Below are 17,551 nucleotides of genomic sequence, written 5' to 3'. Positions count from 1 at the left end.
CTGTTAAGAAGATTTATGTTTGCAATGGAAAACAAAGGATTTTCTTGTTTTTTCCGTTGCACAACGTTTGGCTGTGTTGTGTCCACTGAACACAACCCTGGTGTCAGATAATGCAGTCCCAAACTGTCCACTCCCTCAACACCTGTTTTCTCTCCTTCCTGTCAGAAGAGTTTCACTGTTCCTCTTCCTGCTGTTCCTCTTCCTTCCTCCACCCTCTCTCTTCCAGTAGACCCTTCGGAGGTTCTGAGTGCCGACCAGGTGGACCTTCAGTGCATCCCCATGGAAACCCACTTCTGCCCCGTCCCCAAACTCCTGATGGCGGCTCCAGTGGCACTGAACCCAGTAAGCCTCTCGCGAAACCCCAGTTAAATCGCCCACCGACAACATCACCCGCCCCCGTCCCTAAACCAACCCTGCCCGAGAACACGACAGTCTACTATGTGAATGCAGCAAACATGTGCCTAACCTACAGTGCACCCAGAGTGAGAGGTAGTGTAATCCTCATTTAGGACGTATTCACGTAATCAAAACAGTCGACATGGTGTTGTTGACATTTAAACACAGGCAATACTTCCAGTAAGCTTGGACCCGTTGCTGTCGATGATAAAAGCCAGCCGTCCTGATGCACAGTGACTTGAAGGAGCAGGCTAATGGAGGCACTAGAGCTGCCTAGACACACACACACACACACACGCACACACATACAGACAGACAGACACACACACATACACCCACACACATGCACACACACACACACACACACACACACACACACACACACACACACACACACGCACGCACAGACACACACATACAGACAGACAGACACACACACATACACCCACACACACACACACACACACGCACACACACGCACACACATACAGACAGACAGACACACACACATACACACATACACACACACACACACACACACACACACACACACCCACACGCACACACACACACACACACACACTGTTAGAAACAGAAAACCCTCTTGTAGACTCAGAGCACCTGAGGCATAAGGTGGAATGACCTTACACAGATGTTCCCAAAGTCAGACAGTCTGGGATGGAAATGATACAGTAGAAAGTCAGACCAGAGGAAAGAAGAAGAGCAAAGTGAATTTGCAAATTGGATCCACCTGCAGAGGACTTTAGAAGGCAATGTCATTTTCTTTATTTTCCAGTATGTATTTTGTTTAATTTCATGTTTACGTTTCATGACGGTTCAAGTCTAAAAGTGTTGTTTTATACTCTATGTGTACCACTCACTTAAGAGGTCATACATGTAAGATAATTTTCCAGAATATCTTACAGGATGGAGAAAAATGCCCAATGTGTATTTGTCTGTGCCTTTGAGTTACCAGCTTAACTGAAGACAAGTTTTAATATCGTCTCACCAAACAATTCAAATCAAACGACTAAAACTGATCAACCTAAATAGCCCTTGATAATAGACAAATTATATATTAGAGGTTTTACTGCCAATGAGGCTATATCCCAAATACAATACCAACAACTGCACTACTTACTGCTCATGTCCTGCTTCCAGTTAAGTGGCCTCTAGTCCCTCTACACACAATGTATGAGAGAATGCTGAGTATTTATTAAACGTTACTTGGAATTGACCATTAAACATGAGTGGAACCCCAAGGGAGGAAGTGTATTCTAGAGTATGTCAATATGACAGTACTGTGTGTGCCAGTGGTGGCTACGTTGAGAGAGACCCTTTCAAGAATGTGGATCTTGACTCATTTGTTAAAGGAAATAAATGCCTTAAGCAGGTGAGGTTATGTGTGTAATGGCCTATGTCTGTATAATTACCGAAATGGTAAGAACTAGAGTGTGGCTAGAGTGTGGATAAGTGGCATAGACATTTAGTGGATATTTCTGATCACTGGTTGGTGATTGGAATATTAATTGGACATTAGGGACTTTTATTAGGTTTATTTACAAAGCACCTCCTGTATGCGGTTTTGTTTTTAATGTATTGGGTAATATGACATCTAAACTAGGTGTCGAGTAATCTAAAGGATTGACAATCTCTGGATGCCTAAGAGGTCACTCCTGAGTGACAGTGTGTGATCGCTATTCTTGGCCCCTGTCTGTCAAAAGCCCACTGCTCAATGCAGGTCTGACTCCCATCCTACCAACAACAATAAGATAATATTCAAACCAAAATTGGTAGGCTACGTAATTGTTATTCCTTGAACTGTGTACTGATGGTGGAACCACAGCAGAGTCTGCATACGATGTGGTCGCTCTTCTCATCAAAATAGTCCAACTGCTGCCTTTGTGCCAATGATTCTTTAACTGAGGGCTGTCAATCAGTGGAGTATGTGCCAATCAGTGGAGTATGCAAGGAGCAGCCCTCCCTTACTAATTGTTGTCAGATTGATACCTGAATGATGGCCTGCCCCCCCCATGAACATGTTCCATTCTCTACCAGATGTCAAGTGATATTTGCAAAACAATAATTGATTAACGTGAGTTCAAATGTCCTGCATTCATAAGACACTTAGCTTAGAGTAAGTGGTACAAGTATTTTTTATTTGTTGTATTGTGCGTTCATAATGGGTTTTCCTAAATGGTTCTGCAGGGAGTAAATTGAAAGAGCTTGAAGATTTTCTGTCTGTAAAAACAAAACAAAAGTATTTGATCTTCGTCACTGATTGTGTCCTTACTTTCAAAAGTCAAGCAGACTCTAAATGCTACAACTAGCTATAGTGGGCTGTTGGTAGAGTACAGAACAACTCTGTGCAGGTAGCGAGAGACTCAAAGAGAAATGGACTGGTTTATGGAGGCAAGTATGCCCTCGAGCAGTCAAACATTTGGTCTTTAAATTATATCCAGAATGGGCTTCATCTGGGAATTTGTTTGAAATGGAGCGGAATTGCTATGGAAATCGGGAGAGATAGTTGACATCACATTTAGATGAGTTTGAATGTGCCTCTCTCACTCGTTTTTAAGTCTCCTGAAACCAACCACTGTCCATACACTGTTATAGCAGATACATTTTTCAAAACAAGTGCGTTGATTAGCACTGTCATCATATATGTTGTGTCTGTAGTTTCTTCTTTGAAACAGCTGTGCTGTGTCATCTTTGATGATGTAAAAATGTAGTCACACTGAGTGGTGTGTATAAATGTTTTAATGACTAGACACTGAATCACTGAATGGGTTAGCTGAACTTGCTGAAGTGTGGACATGTTTTCCTCTAGGAAAATGGACATTGACAGAAAGCTGTTCACGTATAAGTCATGTCATTTTGTGATGAATGTAACTAATTACACAAAAACTCGAAACATGTCAATTTAAAAGACCGGCATGTTGAAATGTAATGATTAATTATAGGCTATTTCTAAGAGGTCAAATGCAAACCACGTTAAGACAACATACTGTGTTAAGAAATGTGTTAAGTATGTGTATTGTTATATAGATTTATATTTAATGTTTGTGAGTGTGAAGAGTACTTTCAGAGATATCTTTGGGCAAATGTGGTCCCTGCATTTTTGCATATTTGAGACGGAAATGGTCCTCTCTGAATCGATGAAATGAGGAGGAGAATGTCTAGACAGATTAATTTTGTCTGAATACTATAGCTTTGACAGACTTGCATTGCCCAGCCACGATGGAAATCTCTCCCTCTATCTTCTATCTCTCTCCCTTTCTCTTTCTGTCACATCATTATGCCTTCTTCAACTGCTATCCAGTTGGAAATAACAAAATACTTGATTAAGAAAAAAAATATTGTGCCTCGTTGGGGGGGCTTTAGCATTTTAAGTACACTTACATTTTTTTAAAAGTGTGTATTCCTTGTACAAGAATATAGTTAGCTAGAGTAATTGTAGTGTAAATGGTACAAATATATTGTTATTTTTCTTCATCCTTTACCTTTATGTTTCAAAGTTTCTCTCTCCTAATGGTACTTGATATCATTTCCGTCACAATTTCTGTCTTACAGTCAGTCCTAAATCATTATATCAAAGATGTGACTGGTATCTACGGAAAGAACTATTCGTGGTAATTTCACCCATTTTAGAACATTTTAATTGTTTATTTGACATGAAAAGAACTTTCATAGCATGAAAAGACATAATCTTCATTGATACATAATTGATAGTTTATGTAGATTGCCATTTAAGAAAAACAAAAAAATAGAATATATGAAAATATATACATTTGTATCTATACAATGATAGATTCATTGTTACTTAATAGTACGTTGTTGTTGCAATGGCAACAAAATGACAACATGGCTACCTTTGTATATCTTAATTGTGAATTTTTTCACATATGAATTGAAATAATGTACAACATTAACTTATTCAGAAAGGGAATGTCTAGTTAGATAGTCTTGGATTGCGAGATGATTGAATATTTTGTAAGAAAAAAAGTAAAATCCTTAATGTCCAAAGGTCCTTTGGGGAGATCAGGTGTTTATTTTGTTTTGTTTATCCTTTGGGGTCTTGATCTGTTTTATTTCCGTTTTGTTTTTGTTTTTTGAAGAGGAAGAACGCATCTCAGCTTTGAAAGTGATCACCTATCCATCTTGGGGGTAAAGAGACTTTTGATCTGGGAAATGTAGTCATTTTGGGACTTTTATTTTGTCTATTCTGATTCAATTACTTTGGAGTACCAATTGTCCCTTATATTGCCTTCTGTCTGTGGAGAAATATCTGCTCACTGTATTGACATCTCTCATTTACCTAGTACCCAGAAGAGCAGATTTTACAAAGTTCTTGTATTGGTCCGAGTATAAAGTCTCTTTCCCCCTCTTGGCCTGCCCAGCTGTGCTGGGAGATGTTGATGTGTTTCAACCGGTGTACGAATGTGTGATATTCACCTCGTTTGCACTTATGTACATAACTAAGTCAAAATATTCCGAATTTATTTTGAATAAATATAGAGAAAAGAACCGATAAAAATCAAATGGCTGTATTGTTGAAATACAGGTAAACAATTATCATTTTAATACAGTGTAAAAAGATAGTTGTTTTTGAGGGATTTGTCTTTTTTTGTTCTGTTTGCTAGTGCCCTACTCTTCTCAAAGCATGACATTGCCTCGCTAGAAAACTGAATATGTGTCAAAAGAAGCTTTGTAGTTTGCCATACTTTATAGAAATGCATTTAGAGGTCCAGCTATATCTGATCCTGACCCAGATTTGTGATGGTTATGTACAGTTATAAGGTATTGCATATTATGCCCCCATTGCCCAGTAAACAAATTCAGTATTTTAGGTTGACCTGCAATTGTATCTCAATTTGATGAAATAGTGATTAGTTCAACTGAAAACAGTTGCATAAAACTCTTAAAAATCTATTGATTTTAACTAAAGACTTGTTATTCGAGGAATTATCTATTCCAAACATCAAACTCTGGTGCATTATGAATCCTGTGGGTGTGTGGGTGTGTGGGCGGGCGGGCAGGCGGTCTGAGCAAACTGTGAGTCTGGTGCTCCACCTGTAGGCTGTCTGGGGAACAGCATGTAGAAAAAGACAAAGCTGACATCAGGATCAGATCATAGCGGGAAATGGATGTTGGTAGTGCTCAAAAAAGGAACTCTGTTAACATTCATTTGTATTTGATTTGTGAAAAGGGATTTTATTTACTCGTCATCATTATCTGAAACAACAATAAATCTGAATTCTCCACAGGATTTTAGTCAAAGTTGGAAACAAGAACTGGTTTTACAATCACATCCTTGCAAAACAAACATCCCTGACGAAGGCCTCTGTTCGTGCGAACTTGTACATTTGATGCTCTTCAATTGCTTTGGAAGCCAATAATTTTGTTGCCATGGCACTTGTCCTAGTGGTGGTGGAGGGACAGAGACTAGGACTTTTAGGTCAGTCCAAGGCCTTCCGACTGTAAAACAGGACAGATGTTCTGTAGCAACAACTGAATTGATATTTATGATAATTCTTATCAACAAAAGTCCCACTGTCCTTACTTATGTGAATGCTGGAAAAATAGCATTATCGTGTTCCTACACACTGTAATGAAAGGTTATTCCTGCACTCTGTGGGGTCTAGGAATATTGTGTTGTTAATATTTCAGAAAAGATAGCTCTCACATGGAGTGTGACCATATCATTTCTCCCTTTAATTGACGTAATGATCAGGATGATTTGGTACCATCTTAGATATTGGTTGGTTGCCTAAAAACCAGACAGTTTCCACTTGGAAAGACCAGGACGGACAACTCCCAGGTTAAGATATTGGGTCCTGTCCAGGAGTTGTGTAAACACTGATAGAAACAGGGCTGTCCATGATAGCTCAAAGCCATATGACAAGTGCTCCTCTCTCCTCCACTCTAGGACAAAGATGAAATTGACTGCTTTAATTCTTGGTATGAAAATGCTTCTCTTTCACGTTCTATTTAGCTTGTTGTGCTTGTATGTGCTAGAGAACTGTGCTACATGCCACTTCTTTTCGCTATGTATGAATATATAGATAAACATACTGTACATGTATGACTTCTGTTATTTTTGTTTTACCTTTTAATAAAGCACTTAAATGTGGATCTGTCGATGGTTTTTCAATGTTCATGTTAACAATGTTTATTGATCATAAGTTCATAGCCATATGAATTAACTTATTTATTTACAGTATGAATTTATTTTATTTAAAAATATTTTTTTGCTGTAGGCTTTGGAACAGCAAATATGAATTCTGCAAAAATATATTCGACTTTTTTCTTCCAAATTCCAAATTCATTAGCCACATTTTCTTTCATTCTACGCAGGCTACATTCTATGCGTTACATTTCTATCTTGCAACGTTCCACGTTGTAACGTTGCGTCTACAGACCGAGAACCGTTTCACAGAGCCCCGCCCTAAGGTGATAGTTGAACCAATGAACATGTCAATAGCATTTCTAAGGTGATAGTTGAACCAATGAACATGTCAAGAGCATTTCGGGGGTGACCAATCGAGTGTAGATTCCCCCTGGTCCCTCCTTGACATATGGGCCTGCATTTTGTAGTATGTTTGAATCTCCTATTTGCACCGGCCAGCCGTAATGGATTGGTAATCGGTGCTGGTTAGGTTTGTTTGTAAAGAAAACAACGCGCCGCTGCCTCTCTCCAGACAGCCAGGGCGCAGTTCCGCTGTGGTCGCCGAGGCTTGGGAGGGTGAGGCGACGACAGGGAGAGGAGGAGGACACTAGTCAGGGGAAGGGAGCGGGGGGGTTTCCGTCCGTCTCATCCTGGCTGAACGACCATCTAGGGTGGACTTGACACTGGGCAGCAGCGGGTGGTTCTAGACGCTGTCTGTCTGCTCGGGAGGAGGGCTACACACACCGGGATAAGAAGGCCAGGGGAGACACCGTGCAAGAAGTGCGGCAGACAGACGCTTTTGCGACACCAACCGGTATGGGTTTATGATGTGGTCTGTAAAGCTATACTAGGGCCACATTCACATGCTCTCCAAACATGGAGACAATAGGAAATGTTTGGAATATTGTGCATTTCAGCTAACTGGCTCACACAGCACAGAGTTTTAGGGCACAGCTGGTTGCAGCGACCGGTGTCCAGGTATGTGTGTGACCACCCTGGGATCATCTGGCTTTAGAAGAAGCTCCTTATCGAGATGAGCATGGAGGGGCGTTGTGGTGTTTAGCTCAACTTTGCTAGCTTAGAGAGCTAGCTCTCTCCTGGACTCCCCGAGCCAGTAGCTCACTAGACTAACACTTTGTTTCATTTAAGATGATCGACTGTAACACGTTTATGTAGAGGTAGGCGTGTGGTACAGTGACTAAGGACTTAAGGAGCGCTTGGGGAAGGTTTACTTGATTGATGTTGTCGAGGGATATAGCGATCCAGCTAGCCAGCTAAAGTAGCCCGGGTCAGGCTTGTCTAAAGTAGCCCGGGTCAAGGCTTGTCCAAGTAGCCCGGGTCAGGCTTGTCTAAGTAGCCCGGGTCAGGCTTGTCTAAAGTAGCCCGGGTCAGGCTTGTCTAAAGTAGCCCGGATCAGGCTTGTCTAAGTAGCCCGGGTCAGGCTTGTCTAAGTAGCCCGGGTCAGGCTTGTCTAAGTAGCCCGGGTCAGGCTTGTCTAAGTAGCCCGGGTCAGGCTTGTCTAAGTAGCCCGGGTCAGGCTTGTCTAAGTAGCCCGGGTCAGGCTTGTCCTAAGTAGCCCGGGTCAGGCTTGTCCTAAGTAGCCCGGGTCAGGCTTGTCCTAAGTAGCCCGGGTCAGGCTTGTCTAAAGTAGCCCGGATCAGGCTTGTCTAAGTAGCCCGGGTCAGGCTTGTCTAAGTAGCCCGGGTCAGGCTTGTCTAAGTAGCCCGGGTCAGGCTTGTCTAAGTAGCCCGGGTCAGGCTTGTCTAAAGTAGCCCGGGTCAGGCTTGTCTAAGTAGCCCGGGTCAGGCTTGTCTAAGTAGCCCGGGTCAAGCCCCCCTGCACCCTGATGAAGGAGTACAAAGTGGTCGTGCTGGGAAGCGGCGGCGTGGGCAAGTCCGCGCTGACTGTCCAGTTCGTCACCGGCACGTTCATCGAGAAATACGACCCGACCATCGAGGACTTCTATCGGAAAGAGATTGAGGTGGACTCGTCGCCCTCCGTGCTGGAGATCCTTGACACCGCCGGGACGGAGCAGTTCGCCTCCATGAGAGACCTCTACATCAAGAACGGCCAGGGTTTCATCCTCGTCTACAGTCTTGTCAACCAACAGTCGTTTCAGGTAAGCAGATTGTCTTGCCCTGTACCTGCCCACAAATGACCCAACAGAAGAAATGTGTGGTTGATGAACTATCAAGGCAAGGGAGTTTGTAGCCGTTTTGAGTGGGCCTGCTAAACGCAGCGGTATGTCAATTATGTTATGGGTTGTTGTACAACCACTCTCTTGGGTCATGGGTCATGTCAAGCTCAACAGGTTGGAGTATATTATTTTGATAATGTCAGTTCCCTGGGGTTCCCATTAGAGCGTCCTTGTTGCACTCATATCCATCCCTCTCTGCCCCCCTCCCCCCAGGACATCAGACCTATGCGAGACCAGATTGTGCGGGTGAAGAGGTTCGAGAAGGTGCCCCTGATCCTGGTGGGGAACAAGGTGGATCTGGAGTCTGAGCGGGAGGTGCCGGGGGCGGACGGCCGGGCCCTGGCCCAGGAGTGGGGCTGCCCCTTCATCGAGACCTCTGCCAAGAGCAAGACCATGGTGGACGAGCTGTTCGCCGAGATCGTCCGGCAGATGAACTACGCCACGCTGCCGGAGAAACAGGAGCAGTGCTGCACGGCGTGTGTTGTGCAGTGAAGGAGTGGGGGGGCACCTTCCTCCCCACGCGTCTCCTCCAGGTAACCTGTTCACTACCTCCGTAGGGGCTTAACACACTACAGGGCCGACCCAAACTATACTGCGCCGGCTCGGATGGTTTCCTTTCACACTGACCTTTCCAGCACAGTCTCAGCAACCATGGCGGATGTGTAACCAGGCCAATTCAACTCAGCTCGGATTGTAGTGAGAATTAAAGCCAGATACACACATACACACACACACACTAAGGAGTGGTAAAGAGTGATACGGCACAGTAGGCCACTACGGACATACATGTTTCTAGTAGCATGAGTGATTCCCCAAGGGCGAGGCAGATCTCTCGTTTCACAGGTTGTAAAAAAACAAAAAAAAGATTTAGGCCTATGTGCGTGGGTAGCTCTGTAGAGGTCGCATGAACACAGTGCAAGAATGTGCTCGCAGAGCGCTGGAGACAAGAGGATCAAGGTTGGCACAATGGGAACAAAATTACAGCTGTTAGAAGAGGGAGAGTTGAGGGTGGGGGGTGGGGGGGCGGTGATGCTCTGTGAAAACCGTTGGTTTAGCCTGTTATCATTAGATCACACAAAGAATGTGGCGTGAAGAACAAAGCTGTCTAAGCACATGGAGCAGCAGAGAGGAGCTACAGAGGAGGCTGCCGGAGCGGAGGCAGAGAGACCAGACGTTTAGGCCGGAGAGAGGGGAGATCCCAGACAAAGAAAAAGGAAAACGCAACATCCTGGGAATAAATTGATGTTTCAAAACAGGAAGCAGATTTTCGCACAGTATACCCCTTCCTCCCCCCCTCATCTTCCTTGCGTGGGCAGGCGCGAACACATACACACACACACACACACACACACTGTACATACATCTAGAAATACACACTGAGATCCCTGATTAGTCACTAGTTAGTACTTTATAAACTGTGTAAAATGACTTTCTGGTGTCCTGTCGGCCTTGTAACTCAGCACCAAGACCGATGTTAGAATTACTCCGGTATAATTGCTTGGAGCTTCTCCTGTCCATTGTTCTGTCAGTAACAAAGTGCATCTTTGTTTCTCTGTTCTCATAGACACATTATTTGGCAGGATCTCGACAACCAGTTCCTGCTTGGGTGACCTGTGACCCCCAGGAACCACTCCAGCTTCACCACACCCTCCGACCTCCTCAGCTGGCAGTGTTACCAGGGGGCTGATTTTTTCGTCTGTTCATAAGCCAATACAAGGAAACGGGGGTCTTGAGCCTGTCCACCCTTGACTGATATCTTGACTGTGTTTCACATTCACCTGCCGGCGACCCAGGGAGGCCCTACTCTTCAGAGTGTTGAGGACAGACTTATGGGAACGGGGGATGACGGGTCGTTTATGGATTTATATTTTCTCATTTGGGGGTTGGGGAGTTCTGGGGCTATGAGCAGGAGTCTGCTTGGGACTGCAGCGACCTTTTAAAAGCTGCTCAGTCATTATATCCCTGGTTTTACTTTTTACTCTTATCATTTTATTAAAATCTGGTATCTAATTTTAAGTGATAACAGCCATTATGCAGGTTAGAGACTTGGGACAGAATTACGTCAAACCGTGGTAAACATAGATGTGCTCTGTAAGGCCTAGACAAATTGGATGGTGATCATGCCGGCCTTCAGTTTTCTATTTTCATGAGTGGTCAAACCTGCAGATGAGTATGCCCCTAAGCATGAGATGTTCACGTTGAGATGATGGTAGAGCACATGCATGTCTGTTTTTTTGACTACCGCTGTGTGGTTTGCTTTAAATACAGCAGGTATGGGTTCCTGGTATCATGCAAGTGACTTATCACAACATGGTTTGATCAAATTCTGGCCCTGACTCTAACTTTATATTCTTGTTTCCTTTTTTAAGTTTGCTTTTCTCATGGTAACCTATTTATTAAAAACTCTAATTACATTTTTAGCCAATTATCAACAGTTTATTTTATACTTGCTTTTGGTTTGCTTTTGTGACTTTACAGTATATGTTGTTTTTGAAGTTGAGAATTAACAGAGCCTTAAATGATTTCAGTCTTACGTTGGTTTCTGCGTGGTTATTCAATAATTTTTTCAACTTGCATACACAGATATTAATACCAACATCAATCCCTTTTATAAATGACAAGTAGAGTTACCTCCAAGTTATTTGAAGGTAACACTATGTTGTATTTTACTAGCTTTCCTTTAAAGGTGCAATCTGTAATTCAAACAACAACAACACAGGCTACCCGCCACTTTGGTAAACAACTGAGGGATGGGGCTGGAGAAAGGTAACCACTTAATTCCATAGACAGCTTTGGATGCAAGGACTGACCATTCTTGAGATACAAAGTATAGGTTCAACTATGTTTTGAAGCTATACTGTGTTTGTTTACAATTCCATTATTTACATTTATGTATGAAAGGCGCTCTATAAATAAAGCTTTACTTACTTACAAACAATGAAGTAAGAAGGTCTTATACTTTCGCTTCTGATGGAGGTAAGACAGTTGAACTAAGCTCATGGGTCATTTGTAAGTTATATGATTCAAGAATCAATGGCTATATATAATTCATTTATTAAAAGGTGGCCCCTTTAAGAGAATTGGTCAATCTTATTCAAAAGGTGGCAAGTAAATGCGCGTATCTTATTTATTTTAGTCCATAATAACCAGAGCCATAGTATACGTTGGCCACAAGAGGGTAGCAGTTCCTTTATTATAGCAGATATATCATATATAGATAGATAGATAGACTTTATTTGTCATTGCTACAGTACAGGTACCAAACAACGAAATTTAGGAGGGGAGGCTCCCCTGGTGTTTAGGAAAGGAAAAAGAAACACATTTTGGAAAAAGCATAGATGCATAAAATCACAAGAAGGTAAGGAGCTGGTTTACATCAATAGAGGCTATGTACACAATCCACTGTACTATACTGCACAGATAGTCAACTAGGGTTGTCATATTTCACAAGAAAGTATTTTTTCACATTATTTTAAAGTGTCACAGTTTGCAGGCTTGAAAATGTACATGTTTGTGCCTCAGCACTAGCTGCCATACAATCCGTCCGGACTGTCCTGGGCCCAGAACTTAGGCCTTTTCTGTGTTCAGGGCCTTGACGGCCCTGTGGTAGAAGCTGTCCTTCAGTCTGTTTGTCTTAGCGGCCGGGGTCCTGTACCTCCTGTTCGAGGGCAGCTTGACAAAGTGTTCGTGCCCAGGGTGGGTCGGGTCCTTGGAGATCTTGGAGGCCCTCCTGAGACAGCGTGTTTCATCTTGCAGATATGGTATTTGGACATAAGGGCTGTATTAGGGTCTCAGTATTTCAACTTAGTTAGTCGTGCCGATAAATAATTAAAATACGTTGTTGCTCTGGGATTTTACCTTAATATATCTGTGGAGTTGATAGGCCCAGAGACAAAATCCACATTTTCAAATGTATGTCTAGACTTTTAATTATTCTCCACACCAGTAGGGGGCAGCACGATACAACGTTTTTCAGAAGTGCCACGAAGAAAAGCATACGTCAGACTGTCACGTCAGAGGAAAACACTGTTGCCAGTTTGCACACCAAACAGTCACACGAGTAACGATGAAGAGAGTATTTGTTACAGTTGGAACAACAAGCTTTGATGACCTCATTGAAACTGTGACATCACCCGAATCCGTTAAAGTAAGTAGAATGGTCGTAAGTATAATAGTGTGTGAGCTGCACGCCTCTCATTCAGCTAGCAGCATGCCATTGAACTTGGTGGATATTTCCGTCCCTGCCCTGAACATGTTTCCTTTGGCGCTGCTTCATCCACAACTGACCTACACCTCTCTACCTCAACTAACCTCCACCTCTCTACCTCATTTGACTACCTCTTACTACCTCATGTGCAATATGACAACCCTTGTGTACATAAGGTTCAGATATAGGAAAAGTTAGGATATCTATTCTATAGCATAGCATAGAGTACAGCACAGTGTTTTATTGTATAGTATAGTAGTATAGTATAGTAGATAGTGTACATAGCCTTTATTTATGTAAACCAGCTCTTTTCCCTTTTTTATTTTACCCTTGGCCCTCTTGTCTTTAGTCTTTTTCCAAGCACCAGGGGAGGCCCCCCCCCTACTAAATTTCCTTGTATGGTACCTGTACTGTATAAATGACAATAAAGACCATTCATTCATTCATTCATTCATTCTTTTGAAGGCGTTGAAAGGTCGCGGCTATGATCACCTGGTCCTCCAGGTGGGACGAGGCTCCCTCCTCCCAGGTCCCAGGTCCTGTCCCGGGCTGACCGTAGAGGCGTTCCGCTTCAAGGACTCCATCGCCGAGGACTTCAGACGGGCTGACTTGGTCATCAGCCATGCTGGTATGTTTAGAGGCTGTCTTTGTGATGTATTAATCCCGACAAGTGAGCTAACTGCATTACACAACATTGAGTTTGACATTGACAACATTGAGTTTGATGGTTTAAAAAAGGTTCTCTCTCGTCCTGTCTTCCCAGGGGCAGGTAGTTGTCTGGAGGCCCTTGGTGCGGGAAGGTCTCTGCTAGTAGTGGTCAACGAGAAGCTGATGGACAACCACCAGATCGAGCTGGCCAGACAGCTACACTCTGACTCCCACCTGCTTTACTGCACCTGCAGGTCAATGTCCTCGTATGCCTAGTCTACATCTATATTATATGCTATACATTTCTGTTCTAGACTAAATACACAGCTGTCAAAACTGTGATTGAAAATCAGTGGGTTTAATCATCTCTTTTTGTCTCAAATTTCTCAGCACTCTTACAGAGACCCTGAGGACGATGGACCTCTCCGGTCTCTCACCATACTTACCTGGACAACCAAAGAAGTTCGCCGATTTCCTGGACAAGGCCCTTGGTGTTAAATGAGTCGGGATGAGGTCAATATCTGAGGACAATTCTGTTCTAAGTTCCAAACAACAACATCCTCCCTAATAATAATATAACCCCCCCCCCCCCGAAATGGACTACTAATGTCGTACATTAGCCGTTGTGTTTCTGCATATGCACACGATTCAACGAAGGCAGCCACCATAGACAGAAAGCCCCTGGCCAGTAACAACATGTTTCTATACAAACCAACAGGTAGGACATTCCATTTTAGAAAGCGACTTTCGGGGTTATAACAGCGTTCGTAAATGAAATATATTTCTTTCAAGGCATCTCATTCCCTGACCGCTACTGATTAAACATAGTCATTACAACTTTTACAAAGCTTTCATGTTACATATTGCACCTTTTAACAACAGTTCAAGTAAATGGTAAATGGATTGCACTTATATAGCGCCTTATTCCAAAGCACTTTATAATGGCCTCTCATTCACCCATTCACACACTAATGGCGGCAAGCTACCATGCAAGGCGCCGGCCCGCTTATTGGGAGTAATTTGGCGTTCAGTGTCTTGCCCAAGGACACCTCGACACGTGGACAGGAGGAGCCGGGGGCCTTGTGACCATTAGACGCCGGCTCTACCTCCTGAGCCACAGCCGCCCCTAAAGTAGGTGCTGGGTAGCATTTAGTCAGAAATTGGGAAGTCACAAGTCAGTCTTGAGAGGTGCTTACTACTGAAGTCTATTTATCTAATTAATATGCTATTTAATGATGAAGGTATAGTTTTAACTTGTATGATTTGAAAGACACTCATGTATATATTCCGTAATCTGTATATATGCCGACTATTTTTTTATGAATTCGTATTCAAGTTAATAAACTCATCTGTTTTATAACCCTTTTTGGATAGCTCTTTATATTTGCTCATCTTCCTGATTCTACTCTTGAAGGAAAACAGTTGATTAAGCTTGTCCTTCATCTGTGACACTAGTCTGAAGCACAGTGCAGTTATGCAAAATGGTGTGGCACTCTGACATGAAAACAAACACCACATCCTGTTGAGATGAACAGAAGACCGCAGATATCAGCTGTGAAAAAGGAGAGCACACAGCAGACCGCCTTGTCATAAAGCCGGGGACAGAGAACAACATCCTGTCACATCGGTTAGCATTATGACATCATAATGGTTTTACTGATCCACTGAACTTTCGGGAAATAGTGTTTAGGCCAGACAATTTCAAGCTGCAAGCTTACATTTTCAAGGATTTACGTTCCCTCAAGATCCTTGAGGGATGTTCATCTTCATTAAACATGCAGGTAAACTGGAAGGCATGTTATTTGTTAAATTGTGTATTTATGCTTGTAATGTCAGAAACTATTATGTTAATTAAGAGTGTCATTTTCTTACCTTCATCCCTTTGCAGACAATGAGCAGTTCATGGTTAACACCAACTGTCCCGTGGTTAACCTGCTCCAGTACATGAGATCTAAACTTGGCATTCCAGATAAAGGTGGGAGACAATCTCAGATTGGGTCATTAGGGAGCGTGGGCTAGAGGGTCTCAATGATGGTTGCTTCCTAGTTTATATGATGCGGATACATGGTACCTGAGGATGTTGCCTTTACAGGTGACTTGGAGCTGGAGCATGTGACTGTATACCTAGTTTAGTGCCTCTGTCTTGGCTCAATTAGGGACTGGGAAAGGATGTATGGAGTGTGCTGATGTGAGAGTTAGAGGCTGGTGTTAAATATTTAACACAGCTCCACTCCAAAGGTGTCTGCTTACACCTGCTGGGCCATGCAACACTTGTTAGAGCCAGACCCAAAGTAGTCTCTTACAACATATGAAGCTATCATTACCACTCTCATTACCACTGAGATTAATGGGGCTCACTGTTGAATGGGTGTGACCACAACAAGTGCTCCAGTATCATCTGTAAATAAACCACTCTGTCCCTCCCCCTCAGCAGCCATCTTCTGCTAAACTAGCACCGTAAGAATCCACCTGAAGCTTTTTGGCTTTCTAAAAGTAAAAGCTTAGCTAAAGCACCACCATATTGTGTGTGTGTGTGTGTGTGTGTGTGTGTGTGTGTGTGTGTGTTTCTCAGAGCTGGTGGATCTGTGTGATGACCGTGGTGCTCTGAAGCTGCTCTTTCTGTCCCAGCAGCCTCAGGAGTATGCCAGTCGAGTACTTCCTGCCAGAAGCTCCTTTACTGCCTGCGCTGTCAATCGTGAGCAATGCTATACTCTATATATATATATCAGGACCATGTTCGCAAGGACAAATAGACTGAAGCTCAGCTTCTACCCCAGGGCCATTCAGGCCCTGAACACAGCAAAGACCTAGGTTCTAGGCCCTGGACAATCTAGACAATTTGATGGCAGCTACTAGATTGTAATCAAGTGCAATACTGAAACACAACTGTGAACATTTCAACCTGCAAACTGCGACACTTTAAATGAATGTGCAATAACACTATGTGCAATATGACAACCCTCGGGTACATAAGGTTCAGAGATAGGAAATGTTAGAATAGGTATAGCATAGCATAGAGTACAGCACAGTGTTTTATTTGTATAGTATAGTATAGTGGATAGTGTACATAGCCTTTATTTATGTAAACCAGCTCTTTTCCCTTCTTGTTTTTAGTTTTTTTTCCTAGCACCAGGGGAGCCCCCCCTCCCAAATTTCTTGTATGGTACCTGTACTATATCAATGACAATAAAGACCATTCATTCATTCATTCATTCATTCATATCAAGTCAAACTCAGAGTGGATATGAGGCACTCTCCTGTTTCTGAAAGAGGAATCTCTCTCTACATGGCTCTTGTTCTGAAGAATTTGTTTATCTTATCAGGAAATTCAAAGGATGGTGCCTACGTGTCCATCACCCCCTTAGTGGCCAACCCAGACCCTGCACTTCTCGGTAACAACAACAAACTGCTTGTTTATGTGTGTGCATGTGCATAGGGGTGTGAATGTATGTGTCTGCTGTGCTATACTATTATGTTGTATCGTCTGTGTTTTGCATATGCACTGTACATGTTGTTTGGGTGCATGTGTTTGTCTATCAGAGACCCTACAGACGCAGACCGACAGTCTGGAGAGGGGTCGTCTTCGACAGCTCCGCATTCAGGAGGACCGCAGACTAGCCATGGAGTCTCAGGCCCAGCCCACGCCAGAACCCCAGCGGAGGACTGCTGGCAGGAGGAGCAGGAACTGAGAGGAAATGTCGATAAAGCATTCTTTATTCATACATAAAGGTGAACATGTCAAAGCCAGCCAATGGCCGTCAGTGTTCAATGATTAAAGGCCTGTCACAGCCTCATTCACAACAAACCAGAACCTGATTATGCGTAAAGCATTCTGATTAAAGGTGGATAATTTCAGAGACGGAGTGGAAAGGTTTTGTTTTAAATGACAAACAAATTGTTTTACCAAATCTTGCCACAAGGGAGAGATGATGAT

General features: G+C 43.1%; 4 protein-coding genes across 6 annotated transcripts in view; all 4 read left to right on the top strand.

Moving 5' to 3' along the window:
- Positions 1-5,400, top strand: part of mbnl3 (muscleblind-like splicing regulator 3) — a 20,896-nt gene extending 15,496 nt beyond the window's left edge. The window contains exon 6 of the mRNA XM_080525337.1: positions 230-5,400. Within this exon, the coding sequence (XP_080381463.1) occupies positions 230-369 (140 nt within the window). The 3' untranslated portion in view covers positions 370-5,400. The remainder of the gene's footprint in view (positions 1-229) is intronic.
- Positions 5,401-7,931: 2,531 nt separating this feature from the next.
- On the top strand, positions 7,932-11,234 carry rap2c (RAP2C, member of RAS oncogene family). 2 transcript variants are annotated; one of them, XM_080525757.1, is made up of 4 exons: positions 7,932-7,968; positions 8,383-8,684; positions 8,976-9,295; positions 10,327-11,234. In XM_080525757.1, exons 2-3 carry the CDS (start codon positions 8,412-8,414, stop codon positions 9,252-9,254), a joined length of 552 nt encoding a protein of 183 aa, XP_080381883.1. In that variant the 5' UTR covers positions 7,932-7,968; positions 8,383-8,411; the 3' UTR covers positions 9,255-9,295; positions 10,327-11,234. The 2 variants fall into 2 exon arrangements, with proteins under 2 accessions (XP_080381883.1, XP_080381882.1); XM_080525756.1 differs by lacking the exon at positions 7,932-7,968 and having other exon boundaries at positions 8,285-8,684.
- A 1,563-nt stretch (positions 11,235-12,797) lies between these two features.
- On the top strand, positions 12,798-14,917 carry LOC308152835 (UDP-N-acetylglucosamine transferase subunit ALG13). Of its 2 annotated transcripts, none has more exons than XM_080525904.1 (4): positions 12,798-12,909; positions 13,474-13,597; positions 13,733-13,871; positions 14,008-14,917. In XM_080525904.1, exons 1-4 carry the CDS (start codon positions 12,829-12,831, stop codon positions 14,117-14,119), a joined length of 456 nt encoding a protein of 151 aa, XP_080382030.1. In that variant the 5' UTR covers positions 12,798-12,828; the 3' UTR covers positions 14,120-14,917. The 2 variants fall into 2 exon arrangements, with proteins under 2 accessions (XP_080382030.1, XP_080382029.1); XM_080525903.1 differs by having other exon boundaries at positions 12,801-12,909; positions 13,435-13,597.
- A 456-nt stretch (positions 14,918-15,373) lies between these two features.
- On the top strand, positions 15,374-17,306 carry cUnhxorf65 (chromosome Un CXorf65 homolog; the record flags this gene model as incomplete). The annotated part of the gene is made up of 5 exons (XM_080526930.1): positions 15,374-15,398; positions 15,506-15,592; positions 16,190-16,312; positions 16,941-17,009; positions 17,158-17,306. 5 exons carry the CDS (start codon positions 15,374-15,376, stop codon positions 17,304-17,306), a joined length of 453 nt encoding a protein of 150 aa, XP_080383056.1.
- Between the last annotated feature and the right edge of the window lie 245 nt (positions 17,307-17,551).

Source organism: Nansenia antarctica, assembly GCF_963989245.1.
Source record: "Nansenia antarctica genome assembly, chromosome: 3".
Lineage (NCBI taxonomy): Eukaryota > Metazoa > Chordata > Actinopteri > Argentiniformes > Microstomatidae > Nansenia > Nansenia antarctica.
The sequence above is the reverse complement of the archived record's forward strand: the minus strand, read 5'-3'. Positions and strand labels throughout refer to the sequence as shown.